Source organism: Podarcis pityusensis (assembly GCF_964106645.2).
Source record: "Podarcis pityusensis genome assembly, chromosome: 4".
In the NCBI taxonomy this organism is placed as follows: domain Eukaryota; kingdom Metazoa; phylum Chordata; class Lepidosauria; order Squamata; family Lacertidae; genus Podarcis; species Podarcis pityusensis.
Genome location: NC_138027.1, coordinates 80,674,637 through 80,696,828, shown reverse-complemented (window position 1 = coordinate 80,696,828; position 22,192 = coordinate 80,674,637). Strand labels below are relative to the sequence as shown.

General features: G+C 41.1%; 1 protein-coding gene across 7 annotated transcripts in view; it reads left to right on the top strand.

The window, feature by feature from the left end:
• The window catches only part of ARHGEF7 (Rho guanine nucleotide exchange factor 7), an 87,388-nt gene that overhangs the window by 53,873 nt on the left and 11,323 nt on the right, over positions 1-22,192 (top strand). For 3 of the 7 annotated variants that reach the window (XR_013985375.1, XM_081003001.1, XM_081003002.1), the window contains exons 14-20: positions 1,469-1,547; positions 2,926-3,065; positions 3,510-3,734; positions 6,064-6,157; positions 7,389-7,478; positions 13,184-13,360; positions 20,236-20,327. Coding sequence is in view for 5 of the 7 variants with exons in the window: in XM_081003001.1 (XP_080859127.1) it covers positions 1,469-1,547; positions 2,926-3,065; positions 3,510-3,734; positions 6,064-6,157; positions 7,389-7,478; positions 13,184-13,360; positions 20,236-20,327 (897 nt within the window). In the remaining 2 variants the exon portion in view is untranslated. The remainder of the gene's footprint in view (positions 1-1,468; positions 1,548-2,925; positions 3,066-3,509; positions 3,735-6,063; positions 6,158-7,388; positions 7,479-13,183; positions 13,361-20,235; positions 20,328-22,192) is intronic. The other 4 variants (XR_013985374.1, XM_081003004.1, XM_081003000.1 and 1 more) reach the window with 3 other exon arrangements.

The following is a 22,192-nucleotide window of genomic DNA, read 5'->3' as shown; positions in this document are numbered from 1 at the left end:
CACTTATTTGATTGTTAAACTTCTATACCGCCCTTCATCTGAAGTTCACAGGGTGGTTTGCAATATAAAAACACCAAAAAGTGCCACAATAGCAAACAAAAACAACACATCCCCACAGTTTAAAATGCTATAGATTGTTTAATTACCGTATTTTTCACTCCATAAGGCACACCTGACCATAAGGCACACCTAGTTTTTAGAGGGGGAAATCAAGAAAAAAAATATTACACCCCCCCCAGCCCCAAAGAACAGCGTGTCTGCTTCTCCCAGAGCTTCTCGGGGCTGGTGGGGGAAGCCCGGGTCCCCCCCCCAGCCCCAACAAGCTCTGGGAGTATTCCCCACCTCCCACAAAAGCCCACAGGAGCCGCGCACCCTTTAAGGAGCGCGCGGCTCCTGCGGGCTTTTCTACGAGGAGGGAGAAGGGACTGACTGGCCGCGTTCCACCAAGCCTTTGGCCAGGGCACAGCCTGACTCCCTCCTTTGGCAATCTTCACAGAACTCTAGCCCAATGGTTGCCATCAATTTGATTTGAATTAATTTTATAATGAAATGATTTTAGAATGTTGTATTATTTTATTGTTGTTAGCCGCCCTGAGCCCGGCTTCGGCTGGGGAGGGCGGGATATAAATAAAAATTTATTATTATTATTATTATTTATTCTCCCTCCTGTGGAAAAGCCTGCAAGAGCCGCGTGGAGCTTGTGTGCGGCTCTTGGGGGCTTTTCCTGCCTGCCCCCCCCCCCCGCATTCGCTCCATAAGACGCACACACATTTCCTCTTACTTTTTAGGAGGGAAAAAAGTGCGTCTTATGGAGCGAAAAATACTGTAGCCAAAGGCCTGGGAGAAGAGGAATGCTCTTGCCTGGCACCTCTAGATAGGTAACGAAGACGCAAGGCAAGTCTTCCTGGGCAGACCATTCCACAAGCAGGGATCCACTGCGGAAAAGGGCCATTCTCGTGTTGCTGCCCTCTCATGGAGGAGGCGCACCCCCTTTTTCTGCTTCCACCTCCAACCACCATGAACATACAACCTCTGCAATGTTTCTCACAAGAGAATGTGGTCCTCAATAACTGAAAAAGGTTCCTCAGCCTGCTGCTACTGTGGTAGAGGTGCAAGTAAGGAGCATAAAGGCAGCACTGTGGATATTGAACATAAACCACTCTCCAAGAGCAAGCTGTGTCCCAATCTTTGCTTAACCACCCCCTGGCTCAAAAACAATTCATACGTTTGTTTTTATTCACTGAATGTATTTTAGGATTTATCAATGTAAATAAGCTCACAAAAGTTACTGATCTGCTGGGGGCTGGCAGAGAAGAGAGAGAGAACTCCCTTCTTTTTGTTTGGCAGAATGCTTGCTTCCCCGCATGCAGTTCCTTGTCACCCATGGCTCCTAGGCTAGTGCTTAAATACAAGGCTGCCATGTTTTTGGATTTTGTTTAAAGAACGGTTTGATATATCTACTTTTTAGGGGAAATTGCCGCTAACGGGCATGACCATTGCAAAGCTAGAAGACAGTGAAAATCACAGAAATGCATTTGAAATATCAGGTAATGTCCTTGTGCTTCCCTGTCTGGTTCTGTTTGTATCATTTTATGTGGCAAAATCCAGCTTGAAAAAATAAGTCACAAGACAGTTTTAAGTGACCTCTCTGGTCATACTGTTTATAATTTATTCATTTTTAAAATAGTATGTGGGTTTGTTTGTTTTTTTAAAAAAAGAACTCAAGACAGGCTTCGTCAATAAAAAAACCAGCAGTATACCAGTAAAATAACAATATGGTCCCGATACCTGGAATTGTAATCCACTCGATCACTGGGCCAGCAATCACTTCAAGCCTTCAGCTTGCACATGCGAGGGGGAAAGTGGGTAGAGGAATAGGAGTATACATGTCAGCCCTGCTCCAATGCCTCCTTCTCCTCCACCCTGATCTTCATAAGTTTTCTGCAGTGCCCATTTGTGTGTCCCTTACCCTCTTTATATTTTTGCCGACACCTGTCCAGCTGAACACCTGAAGAGGGCTTTAGTGGAAGGGGATTTTAGTGCCTTCACTGCACTCCCCCCCAAGCTCTTGCAAACTGATTGTCTGTTCCAAAAACAGGGCAACACAGCTAAAAAGGTCCTCCCCAAAGTCACAGTAAGTCTGGGGTGGGGGGTGGGGCATTTGGAGCAAGGCTTCCTCAGTTGATCCCAGAGAGATTCACCAGAGGAACAGATATTCTGATGCACAGGGCCAGAGTCAGTGGGTGAGGAACACATGGCCCACCATATAATGCTGAACTACAACTCCCATCATCCCTAATCTTTTGCCATGTTGGCTGGGACTGATGGAAGTTGGAGCCCAATAACATCTGGAGGGCCATAGGCTCCCCACCCCTGATTTAGAGTTCCAGAGGTCGAAATCAGCACCTTGATTTGTGCCTGGAAATTATACAGCACAGGTATATTGAGACTTAACACCAGCTAAAACCTGAGCAAGCCATATTCTCTGCTAAGCAGAGTTAGCTGACTGTGGCACTCCAAACAAGAGTGCTGGTTCTTGAAGATGTAGTGGTGATTCTCTGTTGAGGTGGCCATCGTTGTGCAGGGGTAGTTCATAGGGAGAAAAACCCTAAACATCATATGTATTTGTATTTGTAACCTGCAAACCTCCCATATATTCTGTAACCAAGTATTACTCACCCTTAAAGGGACAAGAGAAATCTTAAGGAATGCTTGTTTAATTGGAATTATTCTTCTTTTCTCATTCCCAAATTGTGGTAAGGTGATATGGAGGAGACGCCACATTCAGGAGAAGTGTGCTGATCCTTAAGAAGCAGAATATGTTCATTTGTTTGAAACACGAAAGTGTTTTGCCGTGTTGGCTGTTGCTAATGTGAGAATTCAGCACAACCACTCTTTCCTTCTGTATTTTCTGTTGGGTTCCAGGAAGTATGATTGAACGGATATTGGTATCTTGTAACAACCAACAAGATTTGCATGAATGGGTAGATCATCTGCAGAAGCAAACCAAAGTGACTACTCTTGGGATGCCTGCTATTAAACCTCATTCTGTGCCATCTCACACGGTAAGAAGCCACCAGCCTTTAGTACCATTGGGTTTAAAATAGGTCATTTTTTCTGTGTTCCTGGAGACAAACGAATGCATCCTGATAATTTAATTGTAGTCAGTGTTGGAGCTGTCTTAAAGTAGGGTATTAATGAAATATTGTGATTTGTTTGGGGGAAAAGAAGCAAGTTGTGTTCGGGCACAAAGATAAACCAAACTCTGATTTCTTTTGTTTGCAGCAGGTAGAAGCATTCGCATTCAACCATAGCTCATTTTAAACTATGGTTTAATGCGATGTGCTAACCATACCATAGTGTTAATAGATTGGTACGTTCCAGCAAACCTGTTTTTAAGTCTTACTGCAGCAAATTTAATAACAAAAGCTTACTGGTGTAGGATTATACGTGGCATTCCCTTTTGATTGTTCTTTCTTTGCTTGTGTGATGTTTGTTCATTTTGGCAGCTTCCTTCTCATCCTGTAACACCATCCAGCAAGCATGCAGACAGCAAGCAAATGCCCCTGACTCCAGTATACCACACTCTTCCACATCCTTCACATCATGGGACGCCTCATACCACTATAAACTGGGGACCCCTGGAGCCTCCCAAAACTCCTAAGCCGTGGAGTTTGAGCTGCTTGCGGCCAGCACCTCCATTACGGCCTTCAGCAGCACTCTGTTACAAAGAGGTGAGCGTGTGCAACCCAGTGAGAAGTCTAAATTCTTTCCAGGTCAGAATTCTATACGGATAACATAAAGGATTCCAGCTGAGATTCAGCTTGCATTGAATCAGTCACAATTAACCAAGGCTGTGCTTTCTAGGCAGTGAGTGGGAATATCTAATTTGACTTTGGGACACCATACACTTTTTCTCTTCAGCCATGTTTCTTACTGGAAGAAAGGATGGGGAAAAATATTTAATAGAAAGAGTAATGTTCTTGAAATGATGATGGATCAGACACTAGGGAAAAGGTGTCCTGTGTGTTGGCATATAAAAAGCAAATCCTCCTTCAGTTGCGCTTTCACTGTCTCCAGGCCACTTGCAGTTTTCCTCAGCCAAAATTTAGTATTGTAAAAATAGAAATTGAGACAGCAGGGTTCCTGTTTGCTCTGTTTCTGAATTTGCACTGGCCTTCTGTTTTCACCAGTAGTTTTTGCCCAGCAAATGTCTCTTGTAGTTTAATAGTTTAAACGGGTTTTATTAATAGCAGCTCCTAAAATCGACACACACAAATATCTTTAGAGCAGCAAGATTATATAGGAGTTCAAAATCTTTTTGTCTTGGGGCTTTCCTCCTCCAGTGCAGCTTGGAGGAAGATTACAATGGAGATTACTTTCAGTGCAAACCATTAGTATTATGTGCAAACAAGGAATCTTGATTTAGAAGAAACAATGGATAGTTGCTCAACAAGCCAGCATCATATGAAGCTTGGAAACTGAAAGTAAAATAGACGTAAGTCCTTCCAACATACAGGAGCGGACTGGGGAGTACATGAGCCCAACACTTCACTTGGGCATATCCACATAGTGATAAGCCCATGGTTCAGTGTTAGAGGCAAAGCAGCCCAATGGCTTATAACAGCAAACCACAGTGACCAGATATTGGTCTCATACACTTCCTCCTCTTCTTGGATATTCAGATTCCTTCTCTCTCTTTCTGATATGATCAAACCACAGTTTTCTGTTACATTGGAGCCAGGCAAAATTTGATCGAACTGGGAAGTGAGGGAGGAGGAATTGGGTGTACATGAGCAAAAGGGCAAGGAGAGACCCAGTGTGCAAACACATTTGACTCAGGCCATTCAGTAGATTTCTGTCATGTTTTACCACCACTTCCTTGTCCTCTTTTTTAACAGATGTCTAGTTTACAGAAGACCAGCATATCTTGGAATTCCTGTAAATTAGCTTGTTTGCTCAGCAGAACTGAAGTGCTCTGTGTCTGTTGGTCTCCTCTTTTCAGTATCCTAATTTAATGCACAGGGTTGTATCATCCTATTAGCACAATAACTTCCACCTGTGCATTGGAACTTCTTCTCCCTCTCCTCACCTGTGCATCCCTACCTGCTTTAGGGCTTCTGGAGCAGATTTGGGGGTCACACAGGGAGAGAAGGGGGAGAGGAAGTACCTTGGTGGGGGCGGGATGATTTCACTGGATACAGCTGGAAATTTATTATTTGTCAACTGTTTGAAACCAAGGAAATGTGCCAAGTTGAATTCTCGAGGCTACATCCACAGTAGAAGGTCGCGGCTGGATCTAGACACATCAAAGAAGCGTTTCAGTTTAAAGCGTTGTAAATTTAAACAGGGAAAGCAGGTAGAGAAAAATAGGACTCCAGATCGCCATCTGGTGGCACAATGTTATATCGCACATACAACACATATACAGTCATACCTCGGCTCCCGAACACCTTGGGAGTTAAAAGTTCTGGCTCCTGAACTATCGAAAACTGGAAATGATTGTTCCAGTTTTCAAATGTTCTTTTGGAAGCCGAATGTCCGACTGGGATTCTGCGGCTTCCGATTGGCTGCAGGAGCTTCCTGCATCCAATCAGAAGCCATGCTTTGGTTTCCGAACATTTCTGAAGTCAAACGGACTTCCGGAACGGATTCCGTTCGACTTCCGAGGTATGACTGTAAATCGCTTTTCTTTACCAGTCTAGCTGAGTCCCATGTTTCAGAAGACCAAAACCGGCTTATCATTTCTCCATCAGATTCTTATGATTCTTATGTTGTGATTTTAAATTGTAGTTATTTATGCAAACTTGATTTTTGTTAGCTACGTTTTGCACTAATATAAAAGTTGAATATAAACTTTAATAAATAAAGAAAAAAACACCATTTTTATTGTTATGTATTTCTAGGCAACAGCCCAGAATGGAGAGAAATGGTTCATGTGAATGAGAGTTTTTAATAGTGAATTGCTATTCTATTGGTGTGTTTTGATACCTTGACACAAGTAGGTTTTCACTGTGTTTGTATGTATCTGTGTCCCCCCCCCCCTTTTTCTTTTAACTCCAGGATCTCAGCAAAAGTCCCAAAACCATGAAAAAACTACTGCCCAAGCGAAAACCTGAACGGAAACCATCAGAAGAAGAGTTTTCGCTGAGAAAAAGTAAGTGTGTTTTGCTGTGTGGGCGAGTGAAAGCTTTTCATTCCTTCTGCTTAGTCCAAAAATTACTGTTGTTAAACAACTGGGAATCAGAATCTTTGCCGATTTACTGCAAACCACTTGGATCTACCATTAGATACCAATACCTTCTGCCCACCATATCCATATCGTTCTGCCCACCAAATACCTTCTGCCCACCAAAATCCATATCGTTCAACTTAAACTCACAAGGTCATTGGTTATATTGGTTATATTGGTTATATGGCTTGCTCTCACTTCCTTTCATAAATGCAGTATAATGAGCTGTACACATCTAAGTCACATTCAGAGCTAAGCCCATTAAAATCAGCAGACTTGAATTAGTCCTGACTAACTTAAAAGTCCATTGATTTCTGCGGATCTAATCTTGAGCATGACTCATTTGCATACAGCTTAATGTTCCGACTGGGACGCGGGTGGCGCTGTGGGTTAAACCACAGAGCTTGGGACTTGCCGATCAGAAGGTCGGCGGTTCAAATCCCCGCGACGGGTGAGCTCCCGTTGCTCCCGTTGTTCGGTCCCTGCTCCTGCCAACCTAGCAGTTCGAAAGCACGTCAAAGTGCAAGTAGATAAATAGGTAGCTCTCCGGCAGGAAAGTAAACGGCGTTTCCGTGTGCTGCTCTGGTTCGCCAGAAGTGGCTTAGTCATGCTGGCCACATGACGCAGAAGCTGTACGCCGGCTCCCTCGGCCAATAAAGCAAGATGAGCACCGCAACCCCAGAGTCGGCCACGACTGGACCTAATGGTCAGGGGTCCCTTTACCTTTAATGTTCTGAATGCCAAGGCCGCAGTCACCATTCCACAGTTAGTTGTTGCTAACAGGACTGCCCTGTGATAGGCAAGCTTTTTTACATTATCTCAGCAAGAAATTAACATTTCTCACATTTTGTTGCGTTGAATGATACCATGCTGGCGAAGCGGTAGGGACTAGCAGCACCATACTAGCAACAATAGTCACTGTGTGAAGTCAATCCACTGTAAAAGGTTGGATGGAGAATCACCTAGGGGTATACAGGATTAGTGGAGATAGGTGCTCCATGTCATAGGTCAAGACCCAGGAAGACCGGATGCCATGGCCATGTTGACATAAGACAGTTGATGCTTTCAAAGGTATGTGTATGGGATTGGTGCGCCAGCTGTTGCATCTGTTAATATTGTCTTGAATTGACCAACACCTTCTTTTAATTTTCTGCAGGCACTGCTGCATTGGAGGAAGATGCTCAGATTCTAAAAGTCATTGAAGCTTACTGCACAAGTGCCAAAACGCGCCAAACATTAAATTCAAGTAAGTTTTAGAAAAAACATAAATAACATTACAACTGTCCTACTTATTCAGTAAGCAATATCTCTAGTGGTGACTCCAGCTCTTCTCCTTCATCTTCTTTTGGCTGACAAGTGGCATGTCAAGTGATTATCAGATAAATGTGCTAAGAATAGCACAGGTAAAAATATTTGCAACTATGTAAATACAGCTTGTTCTGCATAGCGGCGCAAGTTTGGCAGGTGACATTTTGTGGTCGTTTGCACCCCACACTCGGGACAATTCCAAGATTCAGCCGTCGGAGAAGCACTGTAAAGGTCAGGCCTGTGAACAGAGCAGTGACTGCCATGTTTTCATACTGGATTTCTTGAATTACGCATACTAACATTTTCGTTTTGGATATTTGTGCCAACACTTGTAGTCCATGCACCCATTTGTTTTAGACTTACCCAACTGAAGTCACTGGAAATGCCACAGGGCTATTCTAGAATAAGAGGACTGTAAACTACCATTCTATACCCGTATTTTCTAAACGTTTGATTGCTAAGGTGTGGTTCGAATTGGAGGCACACTTCAAGTGACGCTCAGAAAGATAAATGTGCATTTTCTCAGTCAGCTCTTAGAATAGGGAACAGAGATCTTTCTTTCAACTTTGCAGAGGCAACCCATTTAATAGCCTTCTGCCATTTCCGTTGTCTAATCAGCCAAGTTTCAGATATAGTGCCTTTCCGCTCCAACGTGGGTTGTGATAGGCATTTCCTGTACATCCTTACTTCCTCTGTTTGGGATGATGTCACTCACCACATAATGGAGAAAGAAGATATATAAGTTGTCTAAGGACTGTCTTCTCTGAGAGGTATAAAGTAGTGCATGCAAGGCACACATCACAATCTCTCGTGGTACAGTTTGGAAACTGCTGCCATAAGCATTTCAGCCCTACTCTAACCTTTCCACTTCTGGAATAATATTCTTACAAACTTGGTAGATTGTCATGGTTTTGTATGTTAGCACAGGTGATGCTGAAGCCCATCCTAAATGTTCATTTATTGATGCAGCAAGTCTTAGAAAACTATTAATTGTGCATAAAACTTGTGTCTAAGAACAGGTGATCTTCAATACCCTAAGTCAAAAATTTTCTTTTTAAGAATGGTTAAGTGTTGATGTAGGGCATCATATTCAGTGAGATGCACATTTTTTCAAAGGCATTTAAGAGACATTTAGTTTAACTTTTTTAAAAAAAGGTAACGGGGCATAAACAACTAATAGCAGTTTAAATTTTTTTTTGTTACAGATATCAATAATTCCCCTTTATTCCAGAAAAAAATATATGTATTTTTGTAAATACCTGTATGTTGAGCAAAGCTGCTGTTTTCAATTACTCAGATATATATCCAACTTACACTGTGTCTTGAGGACCCAGGTTATTTAATCTTAAACAAGGCTGCAATGGTGGAGATCCTCTATTGTAAGTAAAGCATTGCACCTATCAGGAGAATCTGCCAGCATGTATCACATCTACATAAGGGAATAAAATACTCTTTGGTTTATTCCAGTTTGCACAGTTTTGCCATTAGTCTATAAAACTAGTTTACAATCTATATTTCCATGCTCCAAATTCGTCAAATAGTTTGCTATTGGCAGAAATCAATGTAGACATTGGTTTGGGTTTTGTCTATTAAAACTTCTTAAGCCTTACATTTAATCAGGTTTTCAGCAACATGTATTGTTGAGAATATCTAATGCCAGTGCCAGTCTTACTAGACTGGGAGCTAAGACTCTCATGCTGCTTGCTGCTTTGGATCATTAATCAGAGGTCATACGTGTCCACCAATAATTGAAATTTGACCTGTTTAATTCTTAGGAATTTATTGTAGGACTACTTTTTAGTCTTTTCACATTTAGATTTTCTGGCTAGAACCTTTATGAAAAGGTTCGTAATGTTTGTAAGCCACGGTATCAAATCGTTGGTGCTGTGTTATGTCTTTGTGCTGTTACGTTTAGGCTGTTTTAATCATTCTTTTCTAAAATCAGACTTTATTCTAGTCCTACAATTGTTTTGAAGTGGCAGCTATTACGTTTCTATGGGCGATTGCAGTAGGGTGGGATCAGATAAATTGCTGATGTTTTGAATGGCACAACTGTGCTCAGTTGGTGTTTGTCATTATTTTTATAAGAAAAAAAACAAAGTGAAAAGAAGTGTTTTGTGAAGCATACTTTTTTTTAGTTTATGCAACAGTGTGCTTACAGAAGCTCACAGCTGGTACAAAATGTATTTTGCTTTTTTGCTGTTTCCCCCTTTCTATGTATATTTTGTAAATATACATAGTGCAATAAATTTCATTGCATACATCAAAAATCTGCAGCTTTTATTTGCATTATCTGCAATGAAAATAAAGGTAATAGCTATTAGATGCACGGCTTCTTTTTTTCAAGGCTGCTGATATTGTTAAAATTATATTTGTTTTTGTTTTTTAAAATTATCTGCCCGTGTGTAATTTAACAGGAATTGGCAAAAGGAACAGGATTTGGCCTTGTGCTTTAGGAATGAGGCCAAGTATAGATGTAATGCTTCTCAGTCTCTTGCGTGTGGTTTAGGAGACTGGGAAACGTGTGTGCCTGCATCAGACTCGAGAGGACATGCAATAGCTAAATAGGCCCCTTTAGCACAACACCATTTCTTTGTCTCCAGTCTGTCCTCACCTCTGTGTTCACATCCTGACTGTTCCTCATAGTGCAGGTCTGCAATTCCGTTAGTAGCACCGTCCATCTCTCATTTTGGAGGTGCTGCTTCTGGAAATGCACATGAAGTATGGCCAGGGGATAGGGGAACCCCATTGCCCTGGAAATCTGTGGCATCAGAGGGTAGGACAGAAGCCTTTTCTCTCCAGTGGAAAAGCACAGCCCATGTTTTGGGAAAGGTTTTTGGGAAAGGGAAATGGCTGGCCACCAGGGTTTCTGCCTCCGCCCCTCTTCTCCTTCTAGTTAAACCATGTCTTCAACTCTGTGTGCTCTATGCTGCTTTCAGGGCAATAAAAGCATTTTTCTAAGGGCCTTTCCACACAATCAATCTGTTGCGCAGCAAATGTGTATTTGCTTCTTCTTTTGAGTATAGTTCACACATCTTCTGGAAGGAGGTATATTACTTTTGAGGGGAGACTGCAGAGAAGCAGTCCTTTCCTGCGGAGATCTATTGCAATTGCCAAATGGAATTTGGTTGCATAGGCATCACAGGTCCCAGGATTTATTTTATTACATTTAGGGATTATTATCATGCTCGTCACTAACGTTCCTATTGAATATTATTCTCCTCTAGTTAGTGCCTGCATCATTCTTTAATCCCTTAAGAGAGAGAGATTGAAAACATTTATTCAGTTTTCATACATTTTTGCTGGGGTTGTTAAGCATAGGAGTGTTAATCTAGCATATTTGTGTTTTAAAAAGTTTCCTCATCTTCCTCTCCCAGCAAAAAAGACAACGTCCACCCACTCACACCCACCCCACCGTACAGTTCTTGATGCTGGAGCACCAGCTATTAGTGTCGCTAATATTCAGCTTCTCTCTTCCATGTGGCAAGGCTATCTGCCTCCTTTATTATATAGAATCATAGAATTGTAGTGTTGGAAAAGGACTCCAAGGGCCATCTAGTCCAACCCCTTGCAATGCAGGAATCTCAACGAAATCATACATGACAAATGGCCACCCAGCCTTTGCGGGTGTGGACAAAATATTGAATATTCATTGAATAGCGACTTAGAGAAACATTGCCCACAGCCTAAAATGCCACCGATAAGGGCATGACTCCATTCACTGATCATGTGAAAAGGTCCTTAAGTATTGTTGAAAACAAGTGGGAAGAACAGCAGGTGGAGCCCAGCTTCCCTTGTAAGCCCTGGGTTAGTTTGCTTTTAATGTCTGTATGAATGGTCTGCGATCACTTGCCCTAGTAGGGAAATCCATGTGTGCCACAATGTGCACACGGTGCTTCTGTGTGTACAGTTTTGTTCCCTCCATTCAAGCAAATGGAGAATCTGTGGGAGCGACAGATTTGGGGGCCCCTCTTCACATGTCCAGTCTGCATCATGGTTGCTGCTGAAATGGCTGCAGTTGTACAAAACGTTGCTCAAGCAAGCAGCTGGGTGTGGCTGTACATAATTATTCCCAGAGGGTACCAAACCCAGAGATTACACATGTGAATTGGGCCTTAGCTCCTACATGGGTTTTCTTTCCCTGGATCATACTGATCCAATACTAGCTGTGTTAGGTGTCTGTACAGTTAGTGAGCCTTCTGTTTCTCCCATCTTGAGAATCCAGTTTTGCATCACTTTAAGATTCTCCTTTATTTTTCAAGCTAAATCTTCTGGGGCCAAGTTTTTCCTTCCACGGGCATGGTTTGGAATAGAGAAATGGCATTTCTCACGTAGTCTCCCAGAAAAGTCTTTGTGTGGGATGGTAGAGTGCTGACAGCTCCTTGTTACTAATTTCAAACCCCACACCCCCCAAAGTAGTTCTCCATGGGAAGACTAGGGCTGGGCGATGTCAGCTTTTCAACATCATGATGTATCACCAGCCAAACATCACAATATAGTGATACATCATGATGTTGAAAAGTGGAGGGAGGAACAAACTGCATCGGCCCTGGTTCTGCGAGGGAGTGGTGGTGCCTCAGCTCCCTCAGCCTTGTGGGGTTGGGGTCGATGCAGCTCATTCCTTCTTCCAGGCGCTGGTGGCGGCGGAGTCAGGCACAGGCAAGTCTCACCCGTGATATGCCACCGGGTGAAGATGCCATCGCACTCTGGTCCTCAAACTGGTCCTGGGTGATGTATCAGTACATCGCCCAGGCCTAACCAAGGCCCTCTCATGAAGGACAATATTGCTGAAATCCACTTATAAGGGGGAAGTGATTTAGAGGTAGTGAATAATAAAGTGGGCACAAAGACTTAGATCATTGACTGCTGAATTCCACTTAAATCCAGAATACTTTAAACTTTTTTTTAAAAAAAGTCTGATTTGGTTTACATTTAGATTGGCTTTATAGCACTTTTCAGAAGACGTTTCTTCTGGAAATGCAAAACAGCAGAGCCGTAAGAAGTATTTTCATTAAAAAAAAAACAAACAATAGAGACTGCTCTTTTGATACATTAGTCTGTGCTTCCAGTTATTTTCATTTTTAAATACCCAATTTTAACCAGAGTAATTGGTCCTAATAGCATTAAAATGAATATGGAAACAGAAGCACCTTCTAAATGTGACTGTGGGTTGGACCCAGACTTTGATGCAATCTTGTACACCTTTACCTGGGAGTAAGTCCTGTAAGCTTACTTCTGGGAAGACACACATAGGATTGTGCTGCCAGTCATGCTTGGAGTAGGTCCATTGAAATCACTGGAACTTACTCTTAAGTCCCATGGATTTAAATGGGTGTCCTCTAGGAAAGTCTCAAGTCTGTATCCAAGCCAACCAAAACAAATTCAGATTCTTATTGTGACAAATGTCTTTTCTTTTTTTAAAAAATGTACGTACTAAATATAATTTGTACATAAAACCCAGCCAAAATAAGGACAGCAAGATTTGGTGCCTTTTTAACAATATTTTCTCTTTTCCTTTTCTTCCCGTCACCTTTTGCTTTTGTTTTCATGTGTTTTGGTTGTGGCTTATCCTGTATGTTCTCCTCCTCATCCCACCTTTGCCTGTCTACATCCACCATTTCATTTCACCCCATACATCCTTAGCATGGCAAGGCACTGACCTGATGCATAATCACGTCTTGGCTGATGATGACCAATCAAGTCTAGACTCCTTGGGTCGTCGCAGTAGCCTTTCTCGTTTGGAGCCTTCCGACCTCTCTGAAGACTCTGACTATGACAGTATATGGACAGCCCATAGTTACAGAATGGGGTCTACATCTCGTAAGAGCTGTTGCTCATATATCTCTCACCAGAACTAATGCACTTCTGAGCTTTTCTTAACAAATGCTTGTTGTATCACAGCCTGCTTTTCTTAGATGTTTTCTTGCAGTTCCTTGTCTCTTTTAATGTGATATTTTAACAACCTTCGGGGTGGGGGGAAACCAATTTCTGATACTTCAGTCACACCTTGTTGGGATACACTAATAGGATCTCTTTTTTATATAAAGATTGGGAGCATTGATATGTAGCTATGAATGGTTTGGTTTTTGTTTGGTTTTTAAGTTTCGGTGTAGCCATAACACTTATTTCCTTAGCCCCCTTCCCAGCCCCATTTTTACAGCACATGGCTCGTATTCTGTGAAGCAACACTTGTGCCATCTGTATGGAAATTCTTTTAGCCTTACAGTGTTTAGGTTGGTGTGTATTAACAATAAAACAGGGGAAACCAAACACAACAACTGCATAAATGTACAAGGAAAATCCCAGAGAGCTGTATATGCAGTTAACTCTGTGTATTCATTTTCGAAGAGCAAGCCAAGTGTGTTACTATCCTGTCTACAGTTCTTAAAAAGCTGGGAGAACCACATATACGTTTAAAAAGTTGAGCAAGCATGGGATGGTCACAATTGTAAAATACTGTTCCGATAACTATTGGCAAGGTGAAGTTCACTGCCACTTTATGCCTACAAGTCAGAGAGTTCTGCAGCTAGCTCCACACATCCATCAGGGATTTGGATGTGTTTCCTTTAACAGCAGACCCTTCCTTCCCCTATCTTCACAGCAGACCATGTTTGATACTTAAGGGAATTTCAAAAGCAGTTTTCAGCACAGCTGCCTGGTGTGACAAAAAGAATGTCAGTGCGCTGAAGGATTCGTAAGCTCCTGTGTCTAAAAAAGCTCTCTGGCCTGTGGCTGATAAGTTATAAGGCAATGTTAACCAGTACATGTACAACAGTAAATCATTACTTTCTGCGGTAGGAAGGAATTCCTAAATTTTATTTGACGATAAAAACACTTTCTAAGATCCCTTTTAAAAAATGTCCAGTTTTTAGAAGTGCCATGTCTCTCCCTGTTGACTTTTTGAAGTTCATTCAGCTCTCCAGATCTTGCTTATGTCTGCAATTGCATGTAACTATAGTAGTACCTCGGAAGTTGAACGCCCTGCGACTCAAATGTTTTGGCTCCTGAACGCAGCAAATCCGGAAGTGAGTGTTCCGGTTTGTGAGCGTTCTTTGGAACCCAAACGTCCGACGCGGCTTCCGATTGGGTGCAGGAGCTTCCTGCAGCCAATCGGAAGCTGTGCCTTGGTTTCTGAACATTTTGGAAGTCAAACGGACTTCTGGAATGGATTCTGTTTGACTTCCGAGGTATGACTGTATAAGTTTATTAATTTCTTTCATAAGCACACTTTTCATTTGGATTAATAGTACCCAGGGCTTTTTTTCAGCCAGAACTCACCAGAAATCAGTCTCTGTACTTCTCAGGTGGGGGCCATTGCTGTTGTAAGAGAGGTGCTCATTCATGAGTTCCAACACCTCTTTTTCTAGAAAAATAACACTGATAGTACCATTGAATACTTTGAGATACCTTTTTGTATTATAGGAGCCCAATATACTTTTTGGGAAGCTGTGTTTTACAGATAAAATTACTAGGAAATGTAATCTAAAATAAAACAACAAAGAATCAGAATTGCTATTAGAAACTGGCAACTTCTTTCCCCCTAGGATGCTGAAACTACTGTACCCACTGTCCTGACATCATTGTTTGAATAAATTAAACCAAGCATAATGTTCTATTGCTGCTTTCTAGAAACTTAATCATAAATGCTTATGACTCCTCAGATGACAACACACATCTATGCAGGTAATCTTTAGTTTCCACTGCTTAATGACTGAACAGGATACAAAGGGCCTAAGGAACAAACAAACTGACCCAGTAGGTGTAAAATTACTTGCACTTAACTTTAAGCAATTTATGAATAAATGTCCCAAAACTGAAGCACTCAAGAGAGGATTGTTAGCAATGAAATAGCATGGACCTGTTTCAGCTGCACCTAATTCAACTGCTGGGATGCGGGTGGCACTGTGGGTTAAACCACGGAGCCTAGGACTTGCTAATCAGAAGGTCGGCGGTTCGAATCCCCGCAACAGGGTGAGCTCCTGTTGCTCGGTCCCTGCTCCTGCCAACCTAGCAGTTCGAAAGCACATCAAAGTGCAAGTAGATAAATAGGTACCGCTCCGGCGGGAAGGTAAATGGCGTTTCCATGCGCTGCTCTGGTTCGCCAGAAGTGGCTTAGTCATGCTGGCCACATGACCTGGAAGCTGAACGCCGGCTCTCTCGACCAATAAAGTGAGATGAGCGCCGCTACCCCAGAGTCGGTCACGACTGGACCTAATGGTCAGGGGTCCCTTTACCTTTACCTTAATTCAACTGCCAGCCGATGGTCCAGTTTTGGCTGGAGAGAGAGAGAGAGAGAGAGAGAGAGAGAGAGAGAGGGGTTTACTTCAGGTCAAATGGCGTGGAAGGCAAGACACTGCCTGCAGTCTGGCCCCACTTAACCAGTAAGCTACCTGCTGCTGCAGCCTTGACTTAATACCAGCATTTCATTGTAGTGCTCTACCTTTGCACATCCCTAAGGCTGCAGAGAGTAACATGAGGAACCGTATGCAGCATAGCAGTGACCCAGAGGGATGAGCCAGGAGCACCAATCTACAGATTGCTGCTGTTTTATGGGTTTTGAGTCACTTTCTAGCTTCTGTTGCGCCCCTGTGGTAGCAACAGGAGGCCTATGCTGCAGTTCCAGCGGTTTATAGGAGTCGGCTCAAGTTTTGAGTAGGGAAATGGCAGGGGTGGGTTTTCTTAGCACACTACATTCAGAACATCTTCCGTTTCAAAATGTGCCCCCTGCTGGAATGCTTTCCTTCCTTGGGGAAAAATATATAGGGTACTCATGCGCATATACCACAAGTGCAGAAGCAGCTGGAAGGAGGCAGCTTGAGTCAAAATGGCCAGGCCTCTGTTGCCCTTCATAAAAACAAAAAAGGGAAACCAGGAAACTGTTCAAACATGTCTGCTGCATAAAGCCTAATTTGACCCTGAGAATTCTCAAAGCTCAGTTTAAAAACAAAACAAAACAGACAACATTGAAGGCATAAATTTAAGCAATCGTGTTCTGGCTTTTAGACAATAGATGTTTCTTACAGTGGCTGAAAGCTTTTTAATTGATTCTGTTGCTCTCAAGATAATGTATTATGGATATGGTATACCATGGTTTCCTTGGAACTCCCCCCTCCCCTTCTCAGAATTATGTTTAACTAATTTTGAATATCCAAAGCACTGAAAAAATTGCCACCATTAATTATTACAAGAGCTGCGAACCATCAGAACAATGGAGTCTTTTTACGGTAATTTTCTTTGGTTTAACCATGCCATTAAAAGGTCCTTATCAGTGTTCTCACTGTGGCAGACTGCTGGCTTTTGTGAATGGAACAGAAGTGTTAATGCAACCAGCATTAAAATATAATTATAATAATAATAATCCAGTGTTAAAATGGTGGTATTCAGCCCAAAGTCTTAGTGTTTTATTTTTGTGAAACTTAAATGATATTAATAATGGTACCTAATGTTATACAATCTGTAAGATAAGTGTGTACAGTTAGTATTAAAATGAAGGCGTACAGAATTTGAATTAGAATGTTAGGTGTGAGCCATTGTCAGTCCCTTTCACACAGCTTAAATGATACTGCCATTCAATAAGTATTTGCTATAAGGTGACAGTAAGCTATTATTAATTGTGTGTTTTGCATAAATCATGCCAAAACACAATAAAATGTGTATATAGTGATGTTTTAAAAAAGAACAAATATATATATTGTTCATTTCATTTGTGAATGGGAGAAGCCATCTTTAGTAAGTTACTGACTTTTGAAGACAATTATAATAGATGTATATCTGAATGTGCATTGTATTGTACAGTTTGCATTTTCTTGTTTGTGGTGGCATATAACAACTGCGTGTTTTCTTTTTCTTTTTTTTAAAAAAAGGTTTCTGTTATGTACAGTTGAAATAAATTTTGCATTTACTAGCCTATGCCTTTAATATTAAAATTATTATGCTCTGAAAAGGGCAGCTTTTTATAATTCCTTTTTAAAAATATTCCTTTTGGATGTAGTCAAGCAATATGGAAGGCAAGCACTAAAGTAAACATGTTTCATTTAGGGCCTGGGTGTGTATATATAACACCTTTTGTGCTCTGATGAGTTATTTCACACAGATTTTGCTTTATGTAGGGTTTTAGCTTTCTAAAAACAACAACAACCACCCTGTAAAGTTCTAAATTTCCAGTTATTTGCTATTTATAGAACATGGCTCTGGTACTACTGTAGTTGCGTTTCATTCTGTGCAGTGGGCGACCTCAGATTGTGGGTGTTCCTCTGCATCAAATGTGTCTTTCTAGATTAGATGGGAAAGGGATGCGCACCCAAAACATCAGCTGTGTATGAAGATTTTATTTGCTGGATCAGGGTACACATGATTCAATACATTTTAATATGGTAGTGTTACTCCTCTGGTATTTGGCAGGGAGCATGCTTAAATGACTTAAAGAAAAAAATAGTGAGAAATGTCTCCGATGTTTTCAGGGTATATGTTTACATATTTGGAGCTCTGTTGTATAGGCTGATCAATAGTATAAATAGCAGCAGCAGATCCAGTGGGGCATCCCAGGTGAGTGAGGGACCTTTCTGATGTGGCGGTGCTCTGGCACCCATGAGAAGTGACTAGATTTGGATGGAGCATATATCCATCAACTGGCTCTTGAGAGCCACAGAATTTTCACCAAGGTACCTGGATTTTCAAAGAGTAAATGTGTGTGATGTTGTTGTTCTTAAACATTGTCATTGTGTGAACTAAGTAAAATACTGGAAAAGGTCCTGCTATGTAAATATTTGTATTGTTACTGCTATGTTGGCAATTCATCTGAACTAATCACGACTGCTTTTTTCCCTACTGAGCATCCATATCAGTTAGGGATTTATGAGCAGGTCTCTTTCTGAAGTAAGTATTGCTGTGTCATTCCTTAAAACTCCAAAAAAATGGGAAACAATGTGCACTTTCCTCTGACTTCCTTTGTCAAAATACAGGAGCTAATACTGTAACTTTGTAACATTGGAGTTTGGTGTCTCTTAAGACTGCAATCTTGTATATACTTACTTAGGAATTAAGTCTCATTGGATGGCAAAATTTTCTTCTGAGTAAACATGCATAGGATCAGGCTGTAAGGCTGTTTTAACAGATTTTTATTTCAGTAGTTCCCTGAAATATTTTATTGACTTGGTTAGCATGTAATGCTAAGCCATGGTTTATTAAATCACATTTTTCTATTGTCCAAACAATAGAATCTTAACCTTGGTTTGTTAACCATCTTAACCTTGGTTTGTTAATCATGAACAAGCCATGCTCATGAGGCTTGGTTTATTATTGGTTTATAAACCTTGGTTGATATTAACCATGGTTTAGCATTACGTGTGAACTCAGACATTGAGGTTTTTTATGTTCATCACTTGTTCTTGGTAATAAAGAATATTGGTCATTGTCTGTGACGTAAAATGATTTATGACATGCTTGTTTAGCTACATAAATTTTCAGTGCATTTCCATATGCAAATATTGACAGTATAAAACTGAAGAATAATAGGATGTGTGGTAAGGTGGGAGCAACAGCTAAAGGAATAAAATGCAGAAAGGTGTTATGTAAACACCTAATGTTGAAAACAGAGATAAAGAAATTTTATTTAGAAGTGAACATGAAGCTTAATTGAAACAGTAATTGATGGTAATGGCCTTAAAATAAAACACAATTAAATATTTTCCCTTTATTAGTTTGAATATTGCAAAGCATAAACAACTGACTTCATAAATACAAGGTCTCAAATCCGAAGTTCTTCTTTTGTTAATGTAAACATCAGTGATTTTCTGCAGCACCTCACATCATGATCCACACTACTTCCAAGAGTCCCCCATCTGCCAATAGCATTTATTGGGTTGGGCAGGTAGGGGTCTGTAGTGGGAGAAGGGGAATTCCTGCTCCATGAACTGTGTTCCTTTCAGGGAAGGAAAACTAAGATCCAAGCCAATGAAATGTGCTGTTAATGGTTGACTTAACTAATTAATATTTTGCCAGGTGACACTTGCCAGTCAATTTTCACTCTGAAATGCAACACTTGTAGGTTTTTGGCTAAAGGTATTCAGAAGCAGACTTTCAATATGAGCGGTACTGTTGTGTATATTGTTTTAGTTCCAAAAGTATACTCAAATGCTTCATCAGCTTTGTATTGTGCTAGGGAAATCCAATTAACTTAAGTAAACACAGTTAAAACACTTCAGATGTTTTCCAGTTAAGCTGTCAGGCTGTGATCCAGAATGAATGGTAGGATTAGATTTTTTTCCCTACTCAGTGCTGCAAGAATCTACAGCTTGTTGAGTTTCGTGAAAAAAATTGAGCAGGGGCTTTTTTAAGCATATAATTCATAATTACCTTTTAAATATATGCCCTCTCGTCCTTCTGTTTTTAAAAGTGAATACAGGTGATCTGCTATATAAAAATATATTATCCTTTCCTCATCTTGTGGTCTCTTCATTTCTTGAGACCATTTTCATGAAAAGACAAGATAGAAACCTGTACAAGGTGTGTTTCTTTACAACTGTAAATAATGTGTTACATAGCTTACTGGAATAAGTGAACAATTGTTAGCTTGTCTACCTTGTTTATTGATTTGGTTTAAGCTCTTATGTGTAGTCCAAAATGTTTTGTTTTATAATCACTTCTCTCATCCTTGTATTTTAAAAGGTTTTATTGTTTATGTGTCATTTACTCAGATCAGGACACAACAGTCTTCTATCTCAACCATGAGTTCAAACTGAATGAGCAGAATTGTCAAACTAAACTGAAAATTATTTTTTTACTCTGGGTGAGTTTATATAATCATTTATGACAGGAGGTATATGTTTCACCATGGTTAAATATAGTTCGTCTTCAGTGGTGGAGGGATTTCCGGAGCACATTACTCATCCCACTTGCTCTGAAGGTGGCTCTATTCAAGTCCTTCTTGGCCCTTCTCATAGGGGGAGACTTCCAAGTTCTTTCTCTCTCTGTTCTGAGTAAACAAGGTTGGTGCACTAGCATTGCTGTGGGGCCAAACAGACTGCTGACGCTCCTTTTTTATTGTCTCCTTCCCTCCTTGAGTTTTAGAGTCTGATCAGGAAGGGAGCCAACACACAGCTTTACCTTTAGAAGGTACTTAGAAGAAGAAGAAAAAGTGAGGAGCAAAGATCATGCTGATAATGTTTCAACAACCACCAGTCTAGGAACAGGATGCTTCATTGGCTACCCATAAATAGGTGGTTAGCCCCTGGGGTACTAGGAACCAGCAGGAATGGGGACACCACCAACCTAGGACTGCTGCTCACTTGGCAGAAAAAAGCATGAACTTTTGGGCCGAGGATGGACACCCTCTCCTGTCCAGCATAGTGGGTGTGGGTGTTCACCCAGAGGTTTTTAATTTGATTTGCACGTTGGTGGTCAGATATACTAGTACTGGCCTCCATGAGAATAGAGAGAAAGCAGAAAGCCAAATGCCCTGACCCCACAAATTACCCGCCAATCCTGCCACCCACCTTCACCCTAAGGCATAGGGCTGGGAAGGAGAAACATGAAAAGCAGGCTCTTAAAATGTAGACAAATTTCAGCATTTACTAGGTGAAAACTCCTCAGCATGTTTGGAACAGGAATTTCCACCCATCATTCATACATTTTATTCTTATTATTCTTATTATTATGGGGGAATATTAAGTTTCTAAGACTGGTTTTCAGAAGGTGTGTCTGTTGTGTTTGGAGTATTATGCCATAGCACTGTAGTGCAGCTCTAGGGGGATTAATGTACAGCTTTAATTTTCCCCCTAACCTAACATGCTCACTTAGATTGCTTGCTCCTCTCTTCCCATTTTTGGATTACGGGTGTCCCTTACAAGCCTCACAGCAAGAATATTTGACCACTAAACAATTTGAGAACAAGTTCATGAACACTGTTGGAAGGAACAGCCAACTCCAGTTACAGTTCTCTTCCAACCAGTGTAGAGGAGCAACAGGAGGATGCTCTCCATACAATCCCAGGCCGTTTGTCCTTGTGGAGCAAGGATTCATTCAATACTTTCATCAAGCCTTGAAAAATAATGTTATTGTTGTATTAGTTGACCTTGGGTGTTAATCTTATAATTGTCAAGAGATTAGAGAGCCACCTTAACTTTACAAAGCTTGTCAAATGCCACATATTCCAATGGGGGAAGCCAGTCAAAATGGCAATTTATTGACCTTCACAGAATCTCATGGATGTGTATACATTCCCATTCACTACCATCACTGCAGATTCCCAAGTTCCATAAACAGGAATGAACTCTTTCCATACAAGACCCTCCCAGTTAGCCTCTCATCGGCTTTTGGTTTTTGCCCATACTCATAATGTTTCTGATTCCCAACTAGTCACGTTTAACCAAATGGCCACGTATTGTAACACCTTGGCAGTGTAGGTGAGTTTCAAATATTTTGTAAAATAATCTTATTGTGTGCAAAAAGTTGGAGCTTGTCAGAGGCAAGGGAAACTTCCTTCAGAAAATGGAGTCTCCAGATGAAAAAAACAACATACACTTTAGCAAAAGAAATGCAAGCAGATGATAAGGAAAGCAAAACAATAATTTGAAGAGCACATCACTAAAAACATTAAGACTACCACCTCCAATAATAATAATAAAATAATAAATCCTTAGATATATTAGAAGC